Here is a 27409-nt window from a genome sequence, read left to right as displayed (position 1 = left end):
TCCATTTGCAGCAATTACAGCATTGCAGACCTTTGGCATTCTAGCTGTTAATTTGTTGAGGTAATCTGGAGAAATTGCACCCCACGCTTCCAGAAGCAGCTCCCACAAGTTGGATTGGTTGGATGGGCACTTCTTTGAGCAGATTGAGTTTCTGGAGCATCACATTTGTGGGGTCAATTAAACGCTCAAAATGGCCAGAAAAAGAGAACTTTCATCTGAAACTCGACAGTCTATTCTTGTTCTTAGAAATGAAGGCTATTCCATGCGAGAAATTGCTTAGAAATTGAAGATTTCCTACACCGGTGTGTACTACTCCCTTCAGAGGACAGCACAAACAGGCTCTAACCAGAGTAGAAAAAGAAGTGGGAGGCCGCGTTGCACAACTGAGCAAGAAGATAAGTACATTAGAGTCTCTAGTTTGAGAAACAGACGCCTGACAGGTCCCCAACTGGCATCTTCATTAAATAGTACCCGCAAAACACCAGTGTCAACATCTACAGTGAAGAGGCGGCTGCGGGATTCTGGGCTTCAGGGCAGAGTGGCAAAGAAAAAGCCATATCTGAGACTGACCAATAAAAGAAAAAGATTAAGATGGGCAAAAGAACACAGACATTGGACAGAGGAAGACTGGAAAAAAGTGTTGTGGACGGATGAATCCAAGTTTGAGGTGTTTGGATCACAAAGAAGAACGTTTGTGAGACGCAGAACAAATGAAAAGATGCTGGAAGAATGCCTGATGCCATCTGTTAAGCATGGTGGAGGTAATGTGATGGTCTGGGGTTGCTTTGGTGCTGGTAAGGTGGGAGATTTGTACAGGGTAAAAGGGATTCTGAATAAGGAAGGCTATCACTCCATTTTGCAACGCCATGCCATACCCAGTGGACAGCGCTTGATTGGAGCCAATTTCATCCTACAACAGGACAATGACCCTAAACACACCTCCAAATTGTGCAAGAACTATTTAGAGCAGAAGCAGGCAGCTGGTATTCTATCGGTAATGGAGTGGCCAGCGCAGTCACCAGATCTGAACCCCATTGAGCTGTTGTGGGAGCAGCTTGACCGTATGGTACGCAAGAAGTGCCCATCCAACCAATCCAACTTGTGGGAGCTGCTTCTGGAAGCGTGGGGTGCAATTTCTCCAGATTACCTCAACAAATTAACAGCTAGAATGCCAAAGGTCTGCAATGCTGTAATTGCTGCAAATGGAGGATTCTTTGACGAAAGCAAAGTTTGATGTAAAAAAAATCTTATTTCAAATACAAATCATTATTTCTAACCTTGTCAATGTCTTGACTCTATTTTCTATTCATTTCACAACATATGGTGGTGAATAAGTGTGACTTTTCATGGAAAACACAAAATTGTTTGGGTGATCCCAAACTTTTGAACGGTAGTGTATATATACACACACACATTTCTATTTAATAGCCCAACATGCTTCACCTATCACAAAATGAAAGTACACTTTGATTTCCACTGCTCAAACTTGGAAAGAGTTGTCAATAAATGTTGACAGAAACTTCACTTGTCCTGGTTGTGATTTCAGTAAAATCAAGTTTCCTGTTTTAAGATGTATGCTCTGGGATTAAGGACTAGTTTTAAGTTTGGGCCTACGTATTTCAAGATGAGCCAACTTGTTTCAAGTAACGGAATAATCACACTCCACTAGTATTAAGTAGTTTCCACTTAAATTAGTGATTTGTTTTCTTGTTCCTTTTTCAGTGTGCTAAAATTAAGAATGCAAAAAATTGAGTTAAGAATTACTTGTTTCATTTGTATCTTTTTCAACTCCCAGAATTTGGTAGTAGTCTTTACAGCTCTTGATTTTTTGACAGCATCCAGCTGCTCTGACGTGTATGGTTTGGCGTTGGCTGTGTCTGGGGCACCCTCCCCTGACGTGGTGGTGCAGCGGTCTAAGCGTTGGCTTTGTGTCGATGCAGTTGTCCACTGGGGACCGGGGTTCACACCTCGTTCTCATCAGATCCGACTATGGCCGGATTCGATGAAGCAGCAATAATTGGCAGTTGGCGAACGCATACAGTACGAGGGTGGGTGTTTGAATTAGAATAGGGAGCGATTGGCCACTAAATTGGGAGAAAAAGGGAAAAATCAGAAATAAATGAAAAAAAAAATTATTTGTTAATATTCGGTGTATTTCACTTATTGCTGTTCTGTAGCAAGTCTGATCTTAAGTAACTTGATCTATAAACCAGCATTTTCTTCTTATTTCAAGCCTTTGAACACTCATCCGTGTCTACTTATTTCTAGACTGGAACCAACTTATTTTAAGATTTCTTGTCAAGTAAAATGATCTTGCTGAATGGACAAATAATTTCACTAATATTAAGTACATTCCCCCTCAAATTCGGTGTTTATTTCTTGTATTTAAGCTCATTTTTTTTGCAGTGTATGAGCTATAGAAAACTGTCTTTCAACTTTTCAATTTAAGGTCTAAGTTTCTGTTAAACTGATTTAATATTTGTTGAGCACCCTGCACACAGTAGTCTAACCAGTTAGATTAAAGGCAAGTGGAAAACGACTTCAGTTCCTTTAACAACATGAGCAGGCAGGTATTTCATGCTGGCATCCTGGCCCTACCTGCTGGACTTGTTTCATGCTGCCATCCTGGCCCTACCTGCGGGACTTGTTGTGTCCTCTCCCTCCTCTTCCCTCTTCACTCCCGATACGTCATTCTTTTCATCAGTATTCTGCAGCTCTGTGCTGCCTTTTGTCACAACCTCTGTCTGGATCTGCTCATCCATCTCATGCGGGTCACATAGCAGCAGCACGCCTGCAGAGGACGCTGGTGAGGCCTGTGTAGATGCATCCAAGGCCTCCTTTTTCACTGAGAAGCTGTTAGTAGCAGAGACCAAGGGGGGGATGAGAATGCACGTCAGTGACAACAAGGACAGGAATGTAGAATATATCTACCAGTGGCTGAGAAACCAAGCTGTGAAGAGATAAAAACAAGTGTACCCACGTCTACATCTCCACAAGCCACATGACCACTTCTACTCTACATCCACCCTGGTGGTATTGTTGGCAATGTACAATTTAGACAGCTACCCCAAATTATAAATGATAATTTCTGTAGATCAGAAAACTTATTGAAGAAGCCTTGTACTGCTCACCAAGTTTAACTGCCAGTCGCTAATTTAGTTTTACAGTTGATTTATCTGTCAGAACTAATGGAGTACTGTTGCAGCTTGCATGGTATAAAACCTGACCCATCAACTATATAACTACACTGGTCTGAGCACCACATATACGGTACTGTTGCAGCCTGCATGGTATAAAACCTGACCCATCAACTACACAGCTATCCTGGTCTGAGCACCACATGCACAGCAGGCTAAGGATGCCGCCATCTAGGCTAATTCTTTCCAAAATTAGTCATACATTAAGTTATTATTCACTTTACTAAAATCTATCTCAAATTCTGTGTTCAAAGAGACATGGCTGTGATAGTGTTTACCCATCCCATCACACATATTGTCCACCACTGGACTGATAATCTGGCATACCAAACATTTTCCCGGTAGACCAATGTGCCTTGGGGTTGATGTAGTTTTAATTTTTAAGATATATATATATAATAAAAAAAAGTCTTTTTTTTTAATTGCTAATGACCGGCTGATAAAACAGAAGCAGCAGCCCATTGGTACATTTTCTATAATGACACTACACTAGCCCAATCACATCTCTTACTAGGCCAGCCCCTCCCTCCCCCTCTGTTTCTCATGTCAGATGCCTTGGCTCAGAGTCAAACAACTGTGGATGAAGGACGGCGTCTTGGTTAATTGTCAAGACGGATGAGCAAAAATGAAAGGGGGGTGCGGAGAAGTTGTGGGCCAAAAAAATGAATCTATATGCAGATGCTGCCAAATGTGCATGTTTGCTGCAGGAGCTGCAGCCATAGATTCAAAATCTACGGCGAAAGCAGTACCCACCATCACGCAGCAACAGGTGGAAAGAGGAGAGATGGCTGGCCTGAGGAGCACACAGATGACGGGAAGCAGAGGAACAGAGTGAGCAGGAGGAAAGTGTAGTTGAAGCGGTAAGCAGGGAGTAGCATGCAGGGAAGCAGGGAGTAGCATGTAGGGAAACAGGGAAGTAGCATGAAGGGAAACAGGGAGTAGCATGTAGGGAAACAGGGAGTAACATTTTTATTTTATTTATTTAACCAGGAGGATCCCGTTGAGATTACAAACCTCTTTTTCAAGGGAGACCTGGCCAAGATAGGCAGCAGCAATTCGAAAGCACAAATAGCATGCAGGGAAATGGAGTAGCATGCAAGGAAACAGGGACTCTCAGGGAAGGTGTAGCGAGGCAGTGTGTGCCATGCCCTGATAACAACGATGAATGATGATTAATTCAATTAATGAATCTGATAATAAGATAACATAATGTTAACACTATTATAAAGTGAGACTGTCAGCTACTGCTGGTACTCACTCAGTCAGTCTACGCCAAATAGTGAACCATAAGCTAGCTGGCATTGTTTTCGTAGCCTAGCATAGTTCCAATGTTGTTGCAACTACAGCTGAACTAGCTAATGTTAGCAGTGAGCGACCCCGGACTGTATAGTATCATAACATTATTAAAGTTATTAGGCTAAGGGTTCCCTTGATGAGGATGCATAAAGGGATGCATAATAGGTCTCATACGTAGCTCTACTGTGCATTAAAATGTATGCCTGCTTATGTATTAGCCTTATACAGACAAAAATAGTTTTCATTTCCAACAGTAGGCAACAAAGTTGTCCTATGATTATTTTCAGGTATGTGGTAACTATCAGGATATATATGGTATGTATAGTGCTGTTATTACTATGTGTGGGGTAACACAGGCCTACATGTAGCCTACTCCAGACATTTCTCTACCTACTACAGCATGTTCAAACTGGTTGGTGCTGCTGTCCAGTAAGCATGCTCCTTCACATGGTAGGCATCAGCACCAGTGTGTATGCGAGAGAGTTAAACTCCCCAAACAAACAAGCACACCCTGGCTTTAACTGCCCCATCACATACACAGTACAGTACTCCTCTCTGGACACTAACATAAAACAAAAAGGTGACCTATTAACTATGGAACACCTCATGCAATAGTCATCATCAGCATCTGGATACTTGAAATCTGTATAAAGTAGTTTAGAGGGCATCAAATGAAATAAGATGGAATGGCTCCACGCACTAATTGAATAAACAACTATTTGGTCGTTACCAGTATGGTATTGTTTCAGGTGACAGGCATGGGCGCATCCATGAATACTGGGACAGCATCCAGTGCTTTACCTGTGCCCAGCATGGTGTACTACAGTATGGTATACAGCAGGGGTGGGCAATCCTATCCAGAAAGGGCCGGTGTGGGTGCAGGTCTTTGTTCGAACCAAGCAGTTACACACCTATGTCTCCTAATCGAGTTCCTCAGCAAAGACTCTACTGGTTGAATAGGGGGACAAGGTGTGTAACTGCTTGGTTGGAACAAAAACCTTCACCCACACTGGCCCTTTCTGGATAAGATTGCCCACCCCTGGTATACAGTATGGTGTACAGTATGGTATACAGCATGGTGTGTACAGTACGGTGTACAATATGGTATACAGTATGCTGTACAGCATGGTGTACAGTATGGTGTGCAGTATGGTATACAGTATAATAATAATAATAATGCATTTACATAGCGCTTTTCATCACACTCAAATATGCTTTACATAAATAAGAATAACCTTAAAAGCAACACACCTAAAATATGCCAACACAACAAAAATCACACATGAAAGCAAGTCTCAAGAGGTGAGTCCTGATTAATGACTTGAATGTGGACAGATAGCAGCAATGTGTGATGTGCTTGGGGAGGGAGTTCCAAGAGGAGGGGGCAGCAGGTCGAGTGCTCGGTCCTTAGACTGCTTCAGATTAGAGGTGGATAAGAGGGCGGGGGGGGGCGCACGAGAAGGCAATGGAGAAGAGGTGCGTCTTGAGACAGGATTGGAAGAGTGTGAGGGATTCTGAGTCTTTAATGATTTGAGGGAGTGAGTTCCAGAGCCTGGGAGCTGCCCTGGAGAAGGCTCAGTCACAAAAGCTGTGGAGGTAGGACATGGGGGTGGAGAGAAGGGAGGCTGAGGTGGATCTGAGGGACCGAGAGGGTTGGTAAGGGGAGAGGAGGTCGGTGAGGTATGGGGGAGCCAGTTGGTGAAAGGCTTTATAAGTAAGAACCAGGATTTTGTAATTGATCCGGTGGGGAATGGGTAGACAGTGGAGGTCTTTTAGGACTGGGGTGATGTGGTGCCAGGATTCCGTGAAAGTTAACAGTCCGGCAGATGCGTTCTGGACCAATTGGAGCCTCTTGATAGAGCTAGCACTGATAACATAGAGGAGTGAGTTGCAGTAATTAAGGCGGGAGGAGATGAAGGCATGGATCAGTGTCTCAGCAGCAGGGCATGTGAGAGAGGGTCTTATTTTCACAATGTTGCGAAGGCGGTAGAAGGAGGATTAGACAATTTGGTGGATATGGGGCTAAAGGGAGAGGGTGGGATCAACGATCACACCAAGGTTGCGTGCCTGGGAGGAAGGGGAGACATTAGTGCCATCAATGGTGAGTGCGAGGTTGTTGATCTGGCTGAGAGTGGACTTGGAGCCAATGAAGAGGGGTTCAGTTTTGTCACTGTTGGGTTTGAGGAGGTTTTGCTGCATCCAGACTTTAATTGCAGACAGACAGGAGTCGATGTGAGAGAGGGGTGGATTGTGAGGGGATTTGGTGCTGAGGTATATCTGGGTATCATCAGCATAACAGTGGAATTCCGGGTTGAAATGGTGGAGAATCTGACCAAGAGGGAGGATGTAGATGATGAAAAGGAGTGGGCCAAGTCCAGAACCTTGAGGAACACCTTGTGTGACTGTGGATGGAACAGAGGAGTGGTTGTGAAGTGAGAGGAAGTGTGACCTGTTGGAGAGGTAGGACTGGAGCCAGCTGAGTACAGTGCCTTCAATACCGACATATTTCAATCTGGTGAGCAGGATGTTGTGGCTCACAGTATCGAAGGCTGCACTCAGGTTGAGGAAGAGGAGTACTTTCAGGAGTGCAGTTTCAGTGCTGTGGAGTGGGCGAAAACTGGACCGGAGGGGCTCGAGTAGGTTGCTGGAGTGAAGGTACTAGGTTTGGAGTTGTGTGGCGACAATGCGTTCCAGGGTTTTTGAGAGGAAGGGGAGGTTGGAGATTGGCTGGTAGTGGTTGAGGCAGGATGGATCAAGACCGGGTTTCTTGAGAATTGGGGTGACAGCGGCAGTTTTGTAGGCAGAGGGGACAATTCCATGGGACAATGAGGAATTGAAAAGGTTGGTGAGGAAGGGACATAGGGCAGGGAGGCATTTCTTCAGTAGAGGGGTAGGGAGGGGATCAAGAGAGAAGGTTGTGGATTTTGATTAGGTGATGAGTTCAGAGATAGTGGTAGGGCCAACTGGAAAAAACCAGGAGAGGCGGCAATCAGGGGGAGGGGTAGGGGGTCAAGGGGAATGGGGAGAAGAGGGGCCAGAGTAGGTGCTGCCGAGTCAGATGCAGGGGACAGTGATTTGTTGATAGCGGTGATTTTGTCCGCAAAGAATTTTGAGAAATGGTTTGCATTGTTCAGGAGTAGAGTTGGAGAGGGCATTGGCACGGGGCTTGAGGAGGTTGTTTACAGTGGAGTATAGGGTGCGGGGGTTACAGTTGGAATCCTTAATGATGGTGGAAAAATAGACAGACTTGGTGGCGGTGATGGCATCTTTGTAGGCAGAGAGCTGGAGGTTGTGGACTTCTTGATGTACAGTGAGAGATGTTTTCTTGACGAGTGGTTCCAGTTGGTGGGCAGTCTGTTTCATTGTGCGGAGCTCAGCTATGAACCAGGGTGCAGAGATGTTGAAGGAGACTGTTTTTGTTTTGAGAGGGGCCAGTGTGTTGAGGGAGGCAGACAGAGTGGCATTGAGGTGATTGGTGATATCACCAGAGAGTTGGAGGGGGTTGATAGATTTAGTATTGCGGAATGTTATTTCTCTGAGGAGGTGTGGCCAAGGGGTTGGGGATGGAATAGTGAACTGGATGAGATTATGGTCTGACAGAGGACATGGGGATGAATGGATGTTGTGTACCGGTAGATTGCCAGAGCAGGCCAGGTCAAGGATACGGCCTTTGACATGGGTGGGGAAAATGACGTGCTGGGTGAGTATGGTATACAGTATGGTGTCCAGTATGGTATACCATATGGTGTATAGTATATTATACAGCATGGTGTATGGTATGGTATACAGTATGGAATACAGCATGGTGTACGGTACAGTATAGAGTATGGTATACAGCATGGTGTACAGTATGGTGTACAGTATGGTATATATTATGGTATTTTTTAAACTGTACAACTTTTTGTACATTTTGGTCATGGAATTCCAACAATTCTGGATCTGAATTTATAATCCTGTTAATGCCCCACCCAATTAATTGTAATAATCATCTCTGCTTATGTTCTTGTCTAGTCAAGCTAGGCTGTTGAGGTAGGGTGGGGAGACAAGAGAGGAACAAGAAGCTGCAGACTACTTTGCCTGTCCTGAGCCTGGTATGATGCAGGGTTTTGTTTTTTTAAATCACCACCCCACACAAGATGCAAAAAAAACCCTGTGGTGAAAGTGTTTACCTATAGAGCTGGCACAAGCAGGAAGTGGCTGATGTTTTGTAATGAACGCCACATTGACACTGTTTTGTTTTCTAGGTCTGGCCTTCAGCAAGGTAACTGACTCCAGCATCTATGTGACTAGAACGTCACACTGGAGACATCTGCACCTGGGAAGGGTACACATGATAAAAATGTCAGACTGGAGACGTGCACCAGAAAAGGGTACAGTGTGGCATCAGAGCCTCTGCAGCCGGCGTCAGAGGACGCGGACCCGGCAGTGGTGGCTGGAGTGACTGCCTGGAGACAGCGCGGGAGCGGCCTCTGTTTCTTCCACCAGCGGTTTGGCGGCAAGGCGAGGCGCTGCGTCCCTCCGTGCACGTTTGAGGCGCCGGGTTACTCCAGGGCCAGCGCTCAGTAGCAGCTGTGGGCACTGGCGGACGTAGTGAGCTCTTCATTAAGGACACGATGTCAGGAAGACGGTTTCTGGTGGACTCAGGCTCGCAAAAGAGCCTGCTCCCTCCTGCTAAGACAAACAGCTCAGCCGAAGGCGGCGGCCCACAGCTGAGTGCAGCTAACGGTTCGTCCATTGCGACATTTGGCACAAGGTTGGTGACTGTTTGCTTCCACGGGCGCCATTTCGAGTGGGACTTTGTAGTGGCCGCCATTACTGTTCCTATTATCGGCGCATATTTTCTGTGTGCTAATGGTCTGCTTGTTAATGTAGCTAACCGCCGTTTAATTGATGCTGTGTCTTTCGCCACTGTTCCGTGCGAGACAGGGGGAGCCGGGCCGTTAACAATACGCTAACTTTTTAGCATTAGGTGATGTTTTTCAGCGTTTGCTGACGGATTTTCCATCGGTGACTACACCTGCCTTTTCCACCGCGGTTACTAAACATGGGGTAGAACATTTCATTCCCACTCTGGGACTGCCAGTTTTTGCGCGCACGCGGTGCCTCGACACGGTAAAATGGGCTACAGCTAAGGAGGAGTTCGCCATCATGGAGCGTCTGGGTATAGTGAGGCGTTCCAACAGCCCGTGGGCCTCGCCGCTTCACATGGTGCCCAAGGCGGATGGGTCGTGGCGGCCTTGTGGCAACTTTCGCTGCCTGAACAACGTCACCGCCAATGACCGCTATCCCATCCCACACATTCAGGACTTTTCCATATGCCTGGCAGGTACCACTATATTCTCTAAGGTGGACCTGGTGCGCGGCTATCATCAGGTTCTCGTGCGCGCAGAGGACGTACCCAAGACCGCAGTGATCATCCCATTTGAGCTTTTTGAGTTCATGCGCGTGCCTTTTGGCTTGAAGGGGGCAGCGCAAACCTTTCAGAGGCTGATGGACTCGGTGTTGCGTGACCTTGCTTTCGTGTTCGTTTATCTTGACGACATATTAGTGGCCAGTCCGTCAGCTGAAGAGCACCTGGCGCACCTGAAACAGGTTTTCCGTCGTCTGGACGAACACGGCCTGATGGTCAACCTGGCCAAGTGTCACAGTTTGATTTTTGGAGTTGAGGAATAAACATCAAACTCGCCTTCGTCTCCTGTGTTTTTCCTCATCCTGCCACAACAGCATGATAAAAACACACCACACAGAAATTGTTCCGAAGCTTATTTTTTAAACTGCAAGTAGGCCTGGGCAATATATCGATATTATATCGATATCATAAAACTAGATTTTATCTTGGATTTTTTTTGATAAATTTATTTCTGATTTTTCCCTCTTTTTCTTCCAATTTAGTGGCCAATCGATCCCTATTTTAGTTCAAACACCCACCCTCGTACTGCATGCTTTCGCCAACTGCATCTCTCCGGCCAGCAGTCTCAAAGGAGACGCCTCGCCACTTTCGTGACAAGGCGAATCCAGGCCGAACCACTGCTTTTTCCGACACACACAGAGACGCATTCATGTGACGAACACAAGCCGACCCCGCCCCCCTCCCGAAGACAGCGTTGCCAATTATTGCTGCTTTATCGAGTCCGGCCATAATCGGATCTGACGAGACCGGGGCATGAACCCCGGTCCCCAGCGGGCAACTGCATCGACACAAAGCTGATGCTTAGACCGCTACACCACCGTAGACCCCATCTTGTATTTTGAATATCGTAATATCATTGTATAACGGAAGTGTTTTCTTTTCCTGGTTTTAAAGGCTGCATTACAGTGAATACATGCAATTTTCTGAACTTATTAGAATGTTGTAGCTGTTGTATTATTTGTCTCTACCTGTTTGTTTCCACATTACTAATGAGTGCTTATCAAAAATGTCATTGTATAAATATTTTGTGAGAGCACCAATAGTAATTTCTACAGTATTGTCAAAATATTGATATCAAGGTAGATGGTCAAAAATATCATGAAATTTGATTTTGTCCATATCGGCCAGGACTAGCTGCAAAGATGGTGTAGTAGTGGGTGGGATTGACCAATTGTGGGCGGCTGGTCTAGCCAAAAAGGCCGGGGCCTATTTTTTGTTCGTCAAGCCCTGCTATAGTCTCATTTATCTCCAAAATTCATTTTTGGGATACCAGTTGCCCCTTTCACATGTTCTTCAAGTACCTCTTTTGACAATTGTTGATGTACTGTGTCCTTACTGACATGTACAGGTTAGCCAAACAGTCCCCAGGAAAGCTGGCTGACGTTATGGAAGCTAGCAGCAGCAGCTCAGGAAAGTTGGCTGATGTTATGTTTTCACAGTAAACTTGGATTACTTTTACAGAACTGCTGTGGAAATGCTCCATTACATGCAGTCTGAATGCCACTTGAATCAGCTTACCTTGATAAGCAGACATGCTCTACACGAGGCAGTTGTTTCCATCCTTCAGCAGCTGGTGAACTACAGGAGTCAGGAGAGGGCAGGTCGTCTTTGACTGAGGGAGTAATGGTGCCAAACAACTGGGAAATGGGAGAAAATAAATGATAAATGAGTAAGTTAATGAATCACCTTTAAACCAATTTTTATGGATTGATCACATATTTTTGCTTAGTGGACTTTAGCTACAGCTCTCTCACTTAGAATTTACTGTGAGAGAGCTGGATTTACTGTGAGAGAGCTGGCTCAGTTTCCTCTCGATTCACCATTCAGGGTGCCTAGGTATTATCCAGGGTATTATCCATGTCTTATTTTCTCGCCCTTACTTTCAGTAATTGCCATTTTCCTTTTTTTAATCTTCCAACTGGATTTAGACAGAACGTTACACCACAGTCACAGATCATCATTCACCCTAAAGCAAAAGAATCAACCCTACAAGCTACTGGTTTAAGAAAGATATGGAGGAGGGAAGTAAGATTTAATCCTTCAGCTACAACTAGAAACATGAGATATCTGCCCAAGTCAGGACTAAGTTTAAGAGCAGTGCAGAAGAGCAGTGATGGAACAGGAGGGGCTTTTACTGTCTGTCTGTGAATGTTCTCATTCATCCAGGTCATGGTTATCCAAAGGAGTTGAATCAAGTGCAACTGGACTTGGTACATATCCGTGAGACGTTTCGCCTCTCATCCAAGAGGCTTCCTCAGTTCGTGCCTTCCTGACTAGACCAAGCTAGTCTGACTGGCTGGTGATGAGACTCAGTATTTATCCTCTAGGAGTCGTTGTCAGAGCTATAGATATGTGTGGCTCTTTGTGATCAGATGTTTACCAACGCCCGTCGCTAACAGAGCTATTGATATGCGTGGTTCTCCTGTGCTCCAATGTCCAGCCGCACCCGTCACCATCGGCGCTATGGGTTTGCATTTGTTTAGCAGCGACGGTCGTTGGGGGTGTTACTTTCGACTTCATTGTTCAGTGGTCATGAGAGTCATTGGAGCCGTTAGTGACCGACTGTTGTTCTTGGAGGCTAGGAAGGAAGCCTCTTGGATGAGAGGCGAAACGTCTTCCCGAATATGTACCAAGTCCAGTTGCGCTTTTACTGTCTGTAAACCCTGCATAGCATGACTAAAAGATGTTCATTGGCAAAGGTTACTGGCTATGTTACTGCTTTTAAAAGAAGTTCATTGGCAAAGGTTACTGGCCATGTTACTGCTTTTAAACATGCAGTATGCAAACATGTTTACAAACTGCATGTTTAACCTGCAGTATGGAAGTTTTGTCTACTGGCAGTGAGAGTAATTACAACATGGGACTGCACTACATCCTTAGACTTAGACTGTTTTTATTTGTCATTGCATTATATGCATCTCATACATACAAGGGAACGAAATTACATTTCACAAGGTCCTCAGTGCCACATAAACACAAATAACACACAATAAATATTAAAAACAAAAAGTGCATTAAAAACTAAAATTACTTCACAGACCCGAACATCACAAGCACACCTGACAAGGACAGTGAGTAAGACGGTCAAAAAGTCATTTTATGGAAGGTCTAAGTGTTCAGGCTGTTGAGGAACCACACAGCCTGAGGAGTGAAACTGTTGCATAGTCTGGTGGAGGCAGCACGGATGCTCCAGTACCTCCTACCAGAGGGTGGGAGGGTGAAGTGGATGTGGGAAGGGTGGGTGGGGTTCTTCACGATGCTAAGAGCCTTCCAGGTGCACCGTGCGTCAAAGATGGCTTGGATGGATGAGAGCAGCAACACCTTGACTGCACAGCGACATACGCAAGAATCCTGTTTGTGGACTTCAGCTCGGCGTTTAACACCATCATTCCAGAAATCTTCTCCTCCAAAATCTCCCAGCGCACTGTATCCCCCACCATCTGTCAGTGAATCACCAGCTTCCTGACTGCCAGGAAACAGCAGGTGAGGCTGGTGAAGTCACTTCTGGTATACGGACAGTCAGCACTGGTGCTCCTCAGGGATGTGTGCTCTCCCCACTGCTCTTCTCCTTCTACAACAATGACTTCACCTCCAAGGACCCAGCTGTTGAAATGACGAAGTTTGCTGATGACACTATGGTCATCAGACTTATCCAGGATGGTGACGAGTCTGCATATCAAGAGGTTCAGCGGCTGGTGCTCTGATGTAATCAGAACAAATTGGAGCTGAACATGCTCAAGACTGTGGAGATGACAGTGGACTTTAGGAAACATACCTCAGCACTGCTCCCCTATCCGACAGCCCTTTGTCAACCGTGGAGACCTTCAAGTTTCTGGGAACTATCATTTCCAAAGACCTTAAGTGGGAGACCACATTAACTCCATTCCTAAAAAGGCCCAACAGAGGATGTTCTTTCTGCAGCAACTGAGGAAATTTGGTCAGCCACGGGAGCTGTTGAGCCAGTTCTACACCGCAGTCACTGAATCTGTCTGAACAGTAAGGTCAGTAGAAAAAAATCATTGGCTCTCCCCTGCACCTCTAGAGCCCGGAAACGGGTGGGCAAGATCAGCAAAAAAAACCCACACCCAGGACAAAATCTGTTTGAACTCCTACCTCTGGAAAGTACTACAGAGCAATGGGCACCAAAACCACCAGACACAGGAACAGTTTGTCCCCACAGGCCATTTCTCTCATGAACACTTAACAGCATGGTGCAGGAATAGACACATATTATGTGTATACAGCATTGTATATGGGCATGATGGGTTGTGGAGATGTGCTATGGTATATAGTACAGTGTATGGACAATATAGTGTATAAACAATATGGTATACTATATGGGCATAGGTTGTTGATTACTTAACCATAACAAAACTCTACATAGCAGCAAGATATCTGCTGTGCATACATGCTTGCCTCCAATATCCTGTCGTTGTTCCATTTATTTCTTTTTTTTCCTTTTCTTTTTTTTTGTTTTGTTTTGTTTTTGTTTTTTCAGTTTTTTATGTGACTGATGTCTGCAAGTGCTAGAAGCTACTGTGTACCGGAGTCAAATTCCTCGTGTACATCGGCACACTTGGCCAATAAAGTAGATTCTGATTCTGACTCTGATACTGGTCCTTGTCAACATGAACACTTCTATACTGAGAAAGCTTATGGCTGACTGTAAAGAGAAAGGAGGTGACCACTTCTTGAGTACACTACATGTGCATCCTGCCATCAAAGAGCCTTATGAGAGGATCCAAGAAACCCAAACATATGTTGATGAATATACAAGAGGAACAGTAGGGTTCTCTCTGTCAAGACCCATAACATTAGCTCCTGGCGGACTAGCAAGAGTCACTGGTATATCAAAGATTCCTGGAACACCAAGTACTCAAACCATCCTGGTGGATAGGCCTGAAAATTTGACATAATAATAATAATAATAATAATTCATCCATCTATTATCCAAACTGCTTACCCTGCTCTCAGGGTCACAGGGATGCTGGAGCTTATCCCAGCAGTCATTGGGTGGCAGGCGGGGCGACACCCTGGACAGGCCACCAGGCCATCACAGGGCCTAATAAATATAATTAATAAAGTATATCAAAAAAATACGCTTTGAATAGCTATCCAAAGCCACTATAATCTGACAGAAAACTCACAGCAATATCCTGCAAGCTCCACCATCATTTCCTCCCATTGAGTCTAAGTACATGATGGCCTTCTTGCGGAAATCTAAGGCATTATTTTTGTGCCTCATTCCTGAGCATGCAGTGGGACTTCCTGAGCACAGAATAATAATAATTTTTGCTTATATAGCACTTTTCTAAAACAATGTTACAAAATGCTTTACAAAGAAATAAAACCAGACAAGGCAAAAATAAGAATAAGGCCAAATAAGTAAGAGTAAAAATAAAAACAGTAAGGGCGTCCGGGTAGCGTAGCAGTCTATTTTGTTGCTTATCAACACGGGGATCGCCAGTTCGAATCCCCGTATTACCTCCGGTTTGGTCAGGCATCCCTACAGACACTATTGGCCGTGTCTGCGGGAGGGAAGCCGGATGTGGGTATGTGTCCTGGTCGCTGCACTAGCACCTCCTTTGGTCGGTCAAGGCACCTGTTCGGGGGGGAGGAGGAACTGGGGGGAATAGGGTTCTTCTGCCCTCAGCTATATGCTTCTACATAGCCTAGACAGCGAGCTAAACAAATGGCTCAAGTGTTGAAACCACATAGACTGTGTTGAAACCATAATTTGTAAAACTGTAACAGATAAAAAAATAAAGATATTTTAAGACTGTTCTGTGTAGACATACATAAACCACACATCAAATCATTACATTCTTCTCTATAACCAGTATACACCATTTTCTTAATAACAGGTAAGCCAAACATGTAACGGTAAAATAATTCTGCTATGCGTGCAGCTAACATCTAATGACATTCTAGGCTACAGTAAGTTAGCGAATCAGTTAGCTCATGCTATCCGAACATGTGCAGTATAAAAGGATGAAACTCGATTCATTTATCTAAATAAAGCTAGAATATATAATAAAACTTCATTATCTAGCAGTGACTTACAGATTATCCCGTGTCAAAGGCAGTAGACGAAGGAAAAGACAGACGCACGTATCACTACCGTCCACTCTGAATGATTGAACTAAAATGGCTACCAAAACACACCTTACTTGTAACATAAGTTTTCTACCACTAGGTGGGAGTATTGAACACAGAACTGGGAATAACCTTAGCTTCCAGACACCGGTAGAACATTACAGCAATCATTTTGCTAAATCTATTTTAACTCTATCAACAAACGAACTAACGAATATGAAAATATAATATGAGGGACAGAATATTCCCTGCCTGACATCTTAAGGATGTCAAGCCAAACTAACTTAAGCACACCATATTAAAAGGACATAAAAACGAACCGTCTACAGTCTCTTAAGAATTGTCCTTAGGCACCAACAGAATGACTTCATTTATAGGCCGCAGGTTAAGTCTTTGCTCGCCCTTTCGGACAACCCTGACCTCTATCTTCTAGACTCTGCCGTCCTCGCTGGGAAAGGTCTTGGTGACAAGTCTGACGGGCCAGTCATTCCTTTTCTCTAGGCTATTTTTCAGCAGGATCACATCTCCTACTTTTAGATTAGGCCTCCCTGTCCTTCATTATGACGATCTTGGAGCCCACTGATGTATTCTTTCTGCCATCGCCCCCAAAAGACATTGGCCAGGTAATGCACGCGTCGCCACTATGCTCTGAATAGGTCACTGCTTTCAAACTGGCCTGGTGGTACCGGTGGTGTGCCAAGCTTTTGAGTGAGCAGCATGGCATGGGTGAGAATTGCAGGATGTTCTGGATCTGTGGAAACTGTTGTGAGAGATCGTGCATTTATTACTGCAGTGACCTCAGCCATGAATGTCACTAGAACCTTATGTGTGAGCTTTGCAGTGCCATGTTGTAGTGGCATCGCGTCCAGGATTAGTCGTGTAACTCCTATCATCCGCTCCCAAGATCCAGCCATGTGTGAAGCATGCGGGGGATTAAACTGCCACTGACATCCACTGTCTTCCAGGTATGCATCAATTTTCTTGTTGTGACAGCCCTTCTTGTCAATTTGTAATTCTTTGCAGGCACTCACGAAATTGGTCCCACAATCAGACCTGAGCAGTTTAGCAGCACCTCTGATGGTGAAGAAATGACGCAGTGAGTTGATGACAGATGATGTGTCCATTGATTCTATGACTTCAGTATGTATGGCGCGCATGCTCATACATGTGAAGATGACTGCCCATTTCTTGGCCTCTGCTTGACTTCCCCGTGTCTTCCTGACTGTGACAGGCCATGGACTGAAAACATCCATGCCCACGCATGTGAAAGGAGGGTCTGTGTACAACCTGTCCTCAGGTAAGTCTGCCATAATTTGTTGTTGTTTTTTGCCTCTCAGTCTGCGGCATGTGATGCAGTTGAATATTGTACTGCTTACAGCTCTTTCCTCCAACAATCCAAAAACCTGCAGCTCTGACGACCCCTTCAGTGAAGCATCTACCCTGGTGGCATACCTTTTCATTAAAGCGCCCGATTATTAGTTGGGCTATGTGGTGTCTTCCGGGAATGAGCATAGGATGCATTTCATCTGATGTTAACTGTGCTCTTGTCAGCTGACCACCAACTCTAAGAACTTCGCTTGCATTAATAAACGGACTCAGCTTGCCAAGTGGGCTTGATTTTGTGATGGGCTCACCTCGTTCCATGCGTCTGACGTCATCTGTGTAGACCTCTCTCTACACAGTGCGAATGATAGTGGCTTTGGCCTGGTGAAGCTGTTCTTCGGCAAGGTGCTCACTACACTCATGCCATCCATGACAGGTGCTCTCTGGTCCACGTTTGAAGGACTTGGCGATGTGTTGCAGCCCAGCAACGGCTCTCAACAGAAGACTCCAGCTTGAGAATCTTTCAAATCTAGCACTTCCAAGTTTACCTTTTGACAGGGCAGTGGCACAGGTCACGACCTCTGGACGCAGTTCAGAATCAGTCTCAGGGTCAACAAGGTCAAAGGGTTCCTCGTGTATTTGACTTTGCTTTGAGTCAGTGAGGAAAGCAGGTCCACTCAGCCATGTAGAGAGAGTCAGATGCTCAGCAGGTAATGCTCAAGTGGCGTGATCAGCTGAATTTAGATGAGTGGGCACATAATGCCACTGATGGGCCTGTGTAGAACGCCTGATGTGTGCCACACGGTTATGAACATAGACATAAAAATGTCTCTTCTCATTAAAAATGTAGCCCAGCATCACTTTAGTCTGTGAAAAAGCTCTCCTCATCTACTGTGATATCTAGCTCTTCCTGGGCTGATTCAACCACCTCCACAGCCAGCACCGCTGCCCAGAGCTCCAGTCTTGGAATGGTGACGTCTGGCTTTGGAGCGAGTCTTGCTTTGCCGAAGAGGAAGCCCATTTCCCTGTAACCATCAGCAGTCATCGGGCTTCAGATTGGCAACAGCGCCCACAGCTTTTGTGGATGCATTACAGAAAATGACTATCTCTTTTCTCTGTGCTGCAGACAAGGGAATTGAAGTGTACATTCTGGGGATGCTTAGCTGCTGTAGGTGTTTCAGAGAGTCTCTCCATCTTTGCCATTGATTTTGTTTTTCTTTCGGCAGCTGAGCATCTGAATCACAGACATCAGAAGAGATCTCTCTCAAAATGGAATGGCTTTCAATGCTGACAGGCGCAGCAAAGCCGAGGGGTTCATATAGACTGTTAATGACTTACAGCATGCCCCTTTTGGTAAAGGGCTTTTCACTGATTGCTACCTGGAACACGAATAGGTCTGTGGACAGGTCCCAGCCCAATCCTAGGCTACGCTGCATGGGCGTTGAACTCTGCCCAAGCTCAAGACCCTGCAGGCCAGTGGCGAGATCTTCATCCGGGAAGGCACTTGTGATGACAGGACTATTGGATGAGATCATGTATAAGCGGATATTAGACTGTGCCAGCATTTTCTGAGTTCTGCGCAATACATCAATAGCCTCAGCCTCAGAGGAGAATGACTTCAGTCCATCATCCACATAAAAATGGCTTTCAATGAATTGCTTCACATCACTGCCGTATTCTCTTTCCCCTTCTATGGCAGTCCTTTTCAGCCTAAAGATGGCGACCGGTGGTGACGGGCAATTTCCAAACACATGGACCCTCATTCGAAAATCTTCAACTTCTTTATCCAGATCATGGTTCTGAAACCACAAGAAACAAAGATAACCGCGATGCTCTTCTCTGACCACAAAATTGTGAAACATTTGTTCCACATCTGCCATTACCACATATGGGTCATACCTGAAGCGGATGAGCACGCCGACAAGACTGTTATTGAGGTCTGGGCCCTTAAGCAGCACCTCATTGAGGGACATGTTGTTGCATTGAGCACTTGAGTCAAAGCCTATCCTGATTTTTCCTGGCTTTTGTGGGTGGTAAATACCAAAGCTCGGGAGATAACATTCTTGACCAAGTTCGAGGGGAGGGCGGGTTCTGTGTGGCCCTTGCTGAAGATCTTCTCCATAAACTCCACATAATTGTTTTTCATCTCAGTCTTCTTTTTCGACGTCCGACGGAGGGACATCAGACGATGGAGAGCCTGCCCCCTGTTCTGGGGCAGTTGCTGTCTGGGAGAACGAAATGGGAGTGGGGCCACCTAACTGTTTGCCTCATCTTTGGTAAACTCATTACGCACAATGTTCAAGAATGACTCATCTTCTGCAGAAAGTGCCAGTTTATCATCATCTGTTGTTTGCTTGGAAATGTGTTTGCCAAGATCATCCTTAGCCTGTGTTTTCAAACAAGGGGCATTTCTCTGTGAACCTCTCTTTAGTAAGGATTCTATTTTCACAAGGAGAGAGAAAGCTGGGTCGCCCATTGTCAAGTACACTTGTCTTGAAAGAGTTCACAGAGGGTTTATCGGCCCCTGTGAGGCAAACATCTTCTATAATTACCCATGCTAGATCAAAGCATTGAGCGTAAGGTGCATCATGTGGGCCGTTTACCTGATTGCGAACCTTGTGAGCCCGAATGATATCCCTGCCCAGGAGAAGAAGAATGTCTGCCGATGGATCCAGTGGAGGTATCTGTGATGCGATGGGCTGAAGATGAGGGTGGGCAGCAGTGGCCTCTGTGGTAGGTATCTCCCTTCTGTTGTCTGGGATCTGATTACATTCGGTGAGCGTAGGTAACGACATGGACACTTTTCCATCCACACCCTCAATGACGAAGCCGTGGGCTCTTCGTCCACTGGTGTCTGTTATGCCGGAGCATGTCTTCACTGTGTATGGGAGGGCTTCACATTGTATACCAAACATCAAAAAAGGAAGACCTTGCCAGCGACACATTGCTTTGGTCATCTAACATCGCATACATTTTCCTCTTCTTTTCAGGAAATGCACTGGGGTACACCTTGACCAGGCAAATTTTAGAACATGACTTTCCTTGAAGCCCCTTTCCACATACCTCTGCAGCTGGACGTGGTCATTGTGGAGTCTGGGCTGTCATTCTCCCCGTCATGGCTTCCTGGTGATGTGTCAGACTCTTTAAGTTACCATGGGGGTAGGCCAGCATGCATAGCTGTGACATGGCCATGACTGTTGCACTCTGAACAGTGGATCGCTGCCTTACAGTCCTTGGCCCTGTGGTCTGTGGATAAGCAACACTTGTAGCAGATTGAGTGTTCTTTAAGTAAACTTTTCCTCTCATCCAGTGTCTTCATTCTAAATCCCCTACATTTGGCAAGTGAATGTGGCTTCCTGTGAATTGGACACTGTTTGTCTGGATCAAGAGAGTGTGTGTTAACATCGTTGTCAGGAGCACCAACCTCTGTTTTGTTCCCTGTGACAGGAATCCTGAATTTTGTTTGCTTTACTGGCACCTTTCTGCTTTGACAGGCAGTGTACTGTAGCCTTGTAATGCAAAGCTGGGGTCTGTTCTCATTTCGGCATGGCTATTCACAAACTGGACAAAGTAAGAAAAAGGTGGATAAAAAGCATTATGTTCTTTTTTATATCTTGACCCTTGTTTGACCCATGATTCTTGGAGGTTGTGTGGAAGCTTTTCCACTATTGGATTTATTCCTCTTAGGTGTCAAGCAAACGGAGGCCTGGCAGATAACCTTCATTTTTCACAGCTTCAAGCTCAAGAAGAAGATCTGCAAGTGCTTGCAAAAGGAGGTTGTCTTTATAAAAAACCCTGGGAAAACTCGCCAGATGTTTAAACAGAAACGCTTCAACTGCCTCTGATGAACCATAATTCTTGTCTAGCCAATGCCATAAACGCTGAAGACCCGCTTCTGGATTATTCATGTGGACAGCTCCAATCCTCAGGGCGTGTCAAAGAGACTCCCCACCAAGCCACTTGGTAAGTAAATCAAGCTCTTCCCTGGCTTTGAGGTTTAAGCCTTCGATAGCGTTGCAAAACATAGACCTCCAGAATACAAAGGTCTCTAGCCTATTGTCCAAAACCTTTAACTCTGCCGTCAGGAGATCACGACGTGCAAGGTAGGCAGCAAGATCTGATATTTCAGTTTGTCTAGGCAGTGATCTACTTTGAAAGTGGGCATTGTGTCACGCCCTGTCTGGATAGTTAAGTTATCTTTTTTTTCCTCCCTGTGTTCTTTGTCTTGTACTTCCTGTTTTATTTTGATACTCACCTCTTGTCTCGTTTCAGGTCCTTTACTTCCTGCCCCCATGTGTCTCCCTCCTTGGTGATTACCTGCCCTGCCCTAATGTGTCGCACCTGTGTCTCATTGTCTGCTCTCCTCCAGAGTATATAGTCTTAGTGTTCCCTTCCTTCTGTGCCAGTTCGTCTTGTTCCTTGTGACAGCGTTCCAGCATTTTTTCCTTGTGTGAGTTTCCTAAGCCCTATAGTTTCCTGACCTGTTTTTTGCCTTTTTGACCTTGCCTTTCGCCTGCCGATTTGGACACTGTTGCCTTGTGTACCGACCTCTTTCTTATTAAAAGGACTGATTTTTGTGAACTGAGACTGAGTCTGCATTTTGAGTCCAAGCCTGTGGTTCAGCGTTGACAATACGAACTGGCCATAACATGGACTCAGCAGACTCAGATACAGTATGCTCTGTGCTCCGGGCACAGGTTCACAAGATCCAGAGTCAGGATGAACAGATCAGTCTTCTTCGCCATGAAGTGAAGGAGCTGACAGACCGTCAGGAGTCCCTCTTGGCAGCTTTCGGAACCCAGCTCAACCATCTCTTCGACCAAATGCGGAAGATGCAGAACCCGCCAGGCTCTGGCGAATCGACATCGGCGGCACCTCCAGGTTCTGGGTCCGATGCTGCTTCTCCTGCGCCCGCCACTCTGTCCCTGCCTCTCCACCTTTCCAGACCAGAGCGTTTCTCTGGAGACACACGTGACTGCAGAGCTTTTCTAACCCAGTGTGATTTGCATTTTCAGCTTCAGGCTGCTGCCTTCCCCTCTGACTGCTCAAAGATTGAGTGGAGTCAGAAATCACCTTTCTGCAATTCACTGTCACTGTTCTCAAAGACCTTCACCCAGATCTTCCAGCAGACAGCCCCTGGACGGGAGGCAGCCCGAGCCCTGGTGAGACTGCAACAGGGTAAGAAGAGGGTCTCTGACTACGCCATAGAGTTCCGCACTCTAGCAGCAGAGAGTGATTGGAACCAGCCAGCCTTGTTTAATGCATTTCTTGACGGACTTTCTGACACTCTCAAAGACCAATTAGCCCCCCTGGACCTGCCTGCAGAGCTGGATTCCCTTATAGCCCTGGCTATAAAAATTAACAAGCGTCTGTATGAGAGAGAGGCAGAACCAGACCCTGCAGTTCCCCGCTGCTCCAGCGGAGGCAACAGGTCAGCAGCTCATCTTCCTTTTCTTCCTGGGGATGCACTCCTCCTGCTGACTCTATCACAGCGCCTCCCCCAGGTACGGAGGAACCTATGCAGCTTGGCCGAACCCACCTGACCCCAGATGAATGTGAGCGACGAGTTTCAGAGGGTTGCTGCATCTACAGTGGCCAACTGGGCCACTTCATCGCCTTCTGCCCGTTAAAAGACCGGGCTCGCCAGTGAAGGTGAAGAAACTGGTGAGCCGTGCTTTGACTGTTTCTAATCCGTCTCGTTTGCAACCTCTAGTGTCTCTCATCTCCCCGGTGTTTTCTCTTAAGAATCCAGTCATAGTTGATTCCGGCTCAGATGCTAACCTAATGGACTTTGATCCAACCAGGAAGCTGGGCCTCAAAACCTTCTGCCCTAACCAGCCCCTGGATGCCAGTGCCCTGGACGGCAGGCTATTATGTAAAGGCACACATCGGACTCAGTCACTCCACCTGTCTTTTCCCGACTCTCACACTGAAAGAATCAGCTTTCATGTATTTCGAGCTCCTCAGCACCCACTTATCCTGGGATACCCCTGAGTCATACTCCACAGCCCCCATATAGACTGGAAAACAGGGCAGGTCATGTCATGGGGAAAGACTTGTGCAAAGAACTGTTTCTCACCCTCTCAACCTTTCCTGTCAGAACTTCAACCTCCTAACACCTCCCAGAACTCCTCCAGCCTGGATCCAGTTTCCCAACCTTTCCCGGGTTCCCGTCTGCTACCACAACCTTAAGGAGGTTTTTAGCTAGGCCCGTGCCATATCCTTGCCTCCGCACCGGGCCTATGACTGCGCCATTGACCTGCTCCACAGAACTTCACCACCCAAGGGTCGCCTGTATTCCCTGTCAGCTCCTGAAACCCAGGCCATGAGAAAGTACGTTGAGGAATCCCTGGCTGCAGGGATTATTCGGCCTTCCTCCTCTCCCGCTGGCTCTGGATTCTTCTGTATTGACAAGAAGGATAAAACCCTGCGGCCTTGCATTGACTACAGAGGACTCAACGAGATCCCCGTTCGCAACAGGTACCCCCTCCCTTTAATTTCCACTGCTCTTGAACTACAAAATGGTGCTAAGGTTTTCACTAAACTGGACTTAAGGAATGCTTATCTCCTAGTTAGAATAAGGGAGGGGAATGAATGGAAGACAGCATTTAACACTCCCAGTAGTCATCACGAGTACCTGGTCATGCCGTTTGGACTTACCAATGCCCCAGCTGTCTTTCAGGCCCTGGTGAACGACGTCCTCCAGGATATGCTCAGTGAGTTTGTTTTTGTTTACCTGGACGACATCTTAATCTTCTCCCCTGATGAGCAAACTCATATTCAGCACGTCAGATGGGTCCTTCAGCCCCTCCTCCACCACCAACTCTTTGTCAAAGCTGAGAAGTGTGAGTTTCACGTGCCCTCTGTGTCCTTCCTGGGGTTCATCGTGTCTGAGTGGGAGGTCAGGATGGACCCAGAAAAAGTTAGTGCTGTTGTTGATTGGCCCACTCCCACTAGCCGCAAGGAGGTTCAACGATTCCTAGGGTTTGCTAATTTTTACAGAAAGTTCATCAGAAATTTTAGTTCTGTTGCTGCCCCCCTTCACGCACTGACCTTGTCTAAGCCTAGCTTCCTAGCTCCTGTCCTCACATTGCCTGACCCCAACCTGCAGTTTGCGGTGGAGGTGGATGCCTCCGATGTGGGGGTGGGAGCTGTTCTCTCTCAGAGGTCAGCTAAGGACAATAAATTACATCCCTATGCCTTTCTTTCCCGCACGCTTGTCGGCCTCTGAGAGAAACTATGATGTTGGCAACCGATAGCTGCTTGCCATCACGGTGGCATTGGAGGAGTGGAGGCACTGGTTGGAGGGGGCCGAACAACCTTTTCTCTTCTGGACGGATCATAAAAACCTTGAGTACTTGAGGACGGCAAAGAGGCTCAACTCTTGGCAGGCTACGTGGGCTCTCTTTTTCAACCGGTTCCATTTCACCCTGTCCTATCGCCCTGGCTCCAAGAACTTAAAGCCTGATGCTCTCTCCCGTTTATTTCCCTCTGAGAAATCTTGCAAAGATCCTACTCCCATTCTTCCTCCCTCATGTGTTGTGGGTTCTGTCACTTGGGACATTGAGAGAAGGGTCAACGAGGCCAATGTGAACTGTCAATCTCCGGCCGGCTGCCCGCCAAACCAGCTGTTTGTGCCTCCTGTCTTGCGTTCACAGGTCATCCACTGGGCCCACTCTTCCCCGGTTATCCTGTCACCCTGGAGTACGCAGGACCTTGTTCGTCATACGACATCGGTTCTGGTGGCTGGTGATGGAGAAGGAGGTGACAGAGTACGTGGCAGCCTGTCCTGTATGTGCTCGCAGTAAGGTCTCCCGATGCCCAGCTTCTGGTCAGCTTCGCCCACTCCCTGTGCCACATCGACCCTGGTCAGACATCTCCATGGACTTTGCGACTGGTCTTCCCCCTTCCGAAGGTAACAGTACCATCCTCACGGTGGTGGATAGATTTTCAAAGATGGTCCATTTTGTTCCCTTGCCCAAGTTGCCCTTGGCCAAGGAGACAGCTGAGGTGATGCTGCATCATGTTTTTCGTCTCCATGGCTTCCCCAGGGACAATGTGTCTGACCGGGGCCCACAGTTTTTGGCACAGTTCTGATGGGCTTTCTGTTCACTCCTGGGAGCATCCGTCAGCCTCTCATCTGGCCACCATCCCCAAACCAATGGTCAGACGGAGTGGCTGAACCAGGAACTGGAGACCAGCCTGCGTTGCCTCGCCTCCCAGAGCCCCAATACATGGAGTAGTCAGCTAACCTGGGTTGAATATGCACACAATCCGCTTCCATGTTCCTCATCTGGTCTCTCCCCCTTTCAGTGTGCCTATGGATATCAACCTCCTCTCTTCCCTGCCCTGGAAAAGGAGGTCAGTGTGCCCTCTGCACTGGCTCTGGTTCGCCGCAGTCGCCACACCAGGGCCTGGGCCCGACGCACCCTGCTCCGTAATTCTGAGCGTTACAAGAAGGCAGCTGACCGACGGCGGATCCCTGTCCCCACTTACAGGAGCGGCCAGAGGGTATGGCTATCCACTCAAGACCTGCTTCTCAGAGTGGAGTCCTGGAAACTGGCTCCCAGGTTTGTGGGGCCATTCCCTATTTCCAAAGTCATTAACTCAGCTGCAGTCAAGCTCAAACTCCCCAGAGCCATGAGAGTCCACCCATCCTTCCACGTGAGTCAGATCAAACCGGCCATAGAGAGCCCTCTGGTGCCTGTCTCCAGGACCCCTCCTCCCCCTCGGTTCGTCGATGGTGGCCCTGTTTACACTGTCCGCAAGCTCCTGGCGGTCCAGCATCGGGGCCGGGGCTTCCAAAAGTTGGTCGACTGGGAGGGATACGGCCCAGAGGAATGTTCCTGGGTCTCGGCAAGCAACATCCTGGACCCTTCCCTCATCCGGGACTTCCATCGGGCCCACCCTGGTGACCCTGGGCCGTCTGGGGCCGGCTGTGGGGGGGGGGGGGGGTACTGTCACGCCCTGTCTGGATAGTTATCTTTTTGTTTCTCCCAGTGTTCTTTGTCTTGTACGTCCTGTTTTATTTGATACTCACCTCTTGTCTCGTTTCAGGTCCTTTACTTCCTGCCCTCATGTCTCCCTCCTTGGTGATTACCTGCCCTGCCCTAATGTGTTGCACCTGAGTCTCATTGTCTCCCCTCCTCCAGAGTATATAGTCTTAGTGTTCCCTTCCTTCTATGCCAGTTCGTCTTGTTCCTTGTGACAGCGCTCCAGCATTTTTTCTTGTGTGAGTTTCCTAAGCCCTATAGTTTCCTGACCTGTTTTTTGCCTTTTTGACCTTGCCTTTCGCCTGCCGATTTGGACACTGTTGCCTTGTGTACCAACCTCTTTCTTATTAAAAGGACTGATTTTTGTGAACTGAGACTGAGTCTGCATTTTGAGTCCAAGCCTGTGGTTCAGTGTTGACACACTGTCTTTTCTGATGTGGTTAGGTGGATAAGGTGGGGAATGGTTAGGCTGCCACCTGGTTGAAGAGTCTGTACAACACCGATGTGCATACACAGCGACTGGGTGCGGCGCACTCTGATCCAGGTTGTGAGTGTCGCCATGGTCAGACTGTCATTCCCCGTCATCCTTTCTCTCTTCATTTATATCATGGTCATTGTAGAAGTGGGTATTTACATATTCTTCAGTGCGCTTGACCGAAGCAGGTGTTGCAACAGGGATGCCTGCATTGGCCAGCTCAATAGGATCAGGTGGGTCTTCAGCCGCAGCCTCCAGGACCCTAGCTGCAGCGAGCGCCGCTTCAGCCTCACCCTCCTGCTTCAGAGCGTTCAGCGTTGCCTCAACGTGTGCCTTCTCGACCGCCATGTCTATTTGGCGTTTGGAGTACTGAGCTCTGGCGCGGGCAGCTTCAGCATTTGCTCATGCTTGTGCTGCAGCCTGGCTTGCAGTTGAGCTGCTTGATCAGTGTGAAGCAGAAGATTTGCAATCTGACCTGACATCCATCTGGAGGGGGGGGGGGGGGGGAGTGCCTCCTGTCCGGGACATCTTTGCAGCCGTTGGAGGCGACGTATCTCAAGTCCTAGGTGATGCACTTGACGTGATGACAAATCTTTTTACTCTTCTGCCCTCAGCTATA

General features: G+C 46.9%; 1 protein-coding gene across 1 annotated transcript in view; it reads right to left on the bottom strand.

Moving 5' to 3' along the window:
- LOC130131671 (protein SON) overlaps positions 1-27409 on the bottom strand; it is a 174341-nt gene that overhangs the window by 98909 nt on the left and 48023 nt on the right. The window contains exons 7-8 of the mRNA XM_056301450.1: positions 11422-11540; positions 2636-2853 (exon numbers count right to left, since the gene is read on the bottom strand). Of these exons, the coding sequence (XP_056157425.1) occupies positions 2636-2853; positions 11422-11540 (337 nt within the window). The remainder of the gene's footprint in view (positions 1-2635; positions 2854-11421; positions 11541-27409) is intronic.

This window comes from Lampris incognitus, chromosome 21 (assembly GCF_029633865.1).
Source record: "Lampris incognitus isolate fLamInc1 chromosome 21, fLamInc1.hap2, whole genome shotgun sequence".
Lineage (NCBI taxonomy): Eukaryota > Metazoa > Chordata > Actinopteri > Lampriformes > Lampridae > Lampris > Lampris incognitus.
This window is presented reverse-complemented; position numbering and strand designations above follow the sequence as displayed.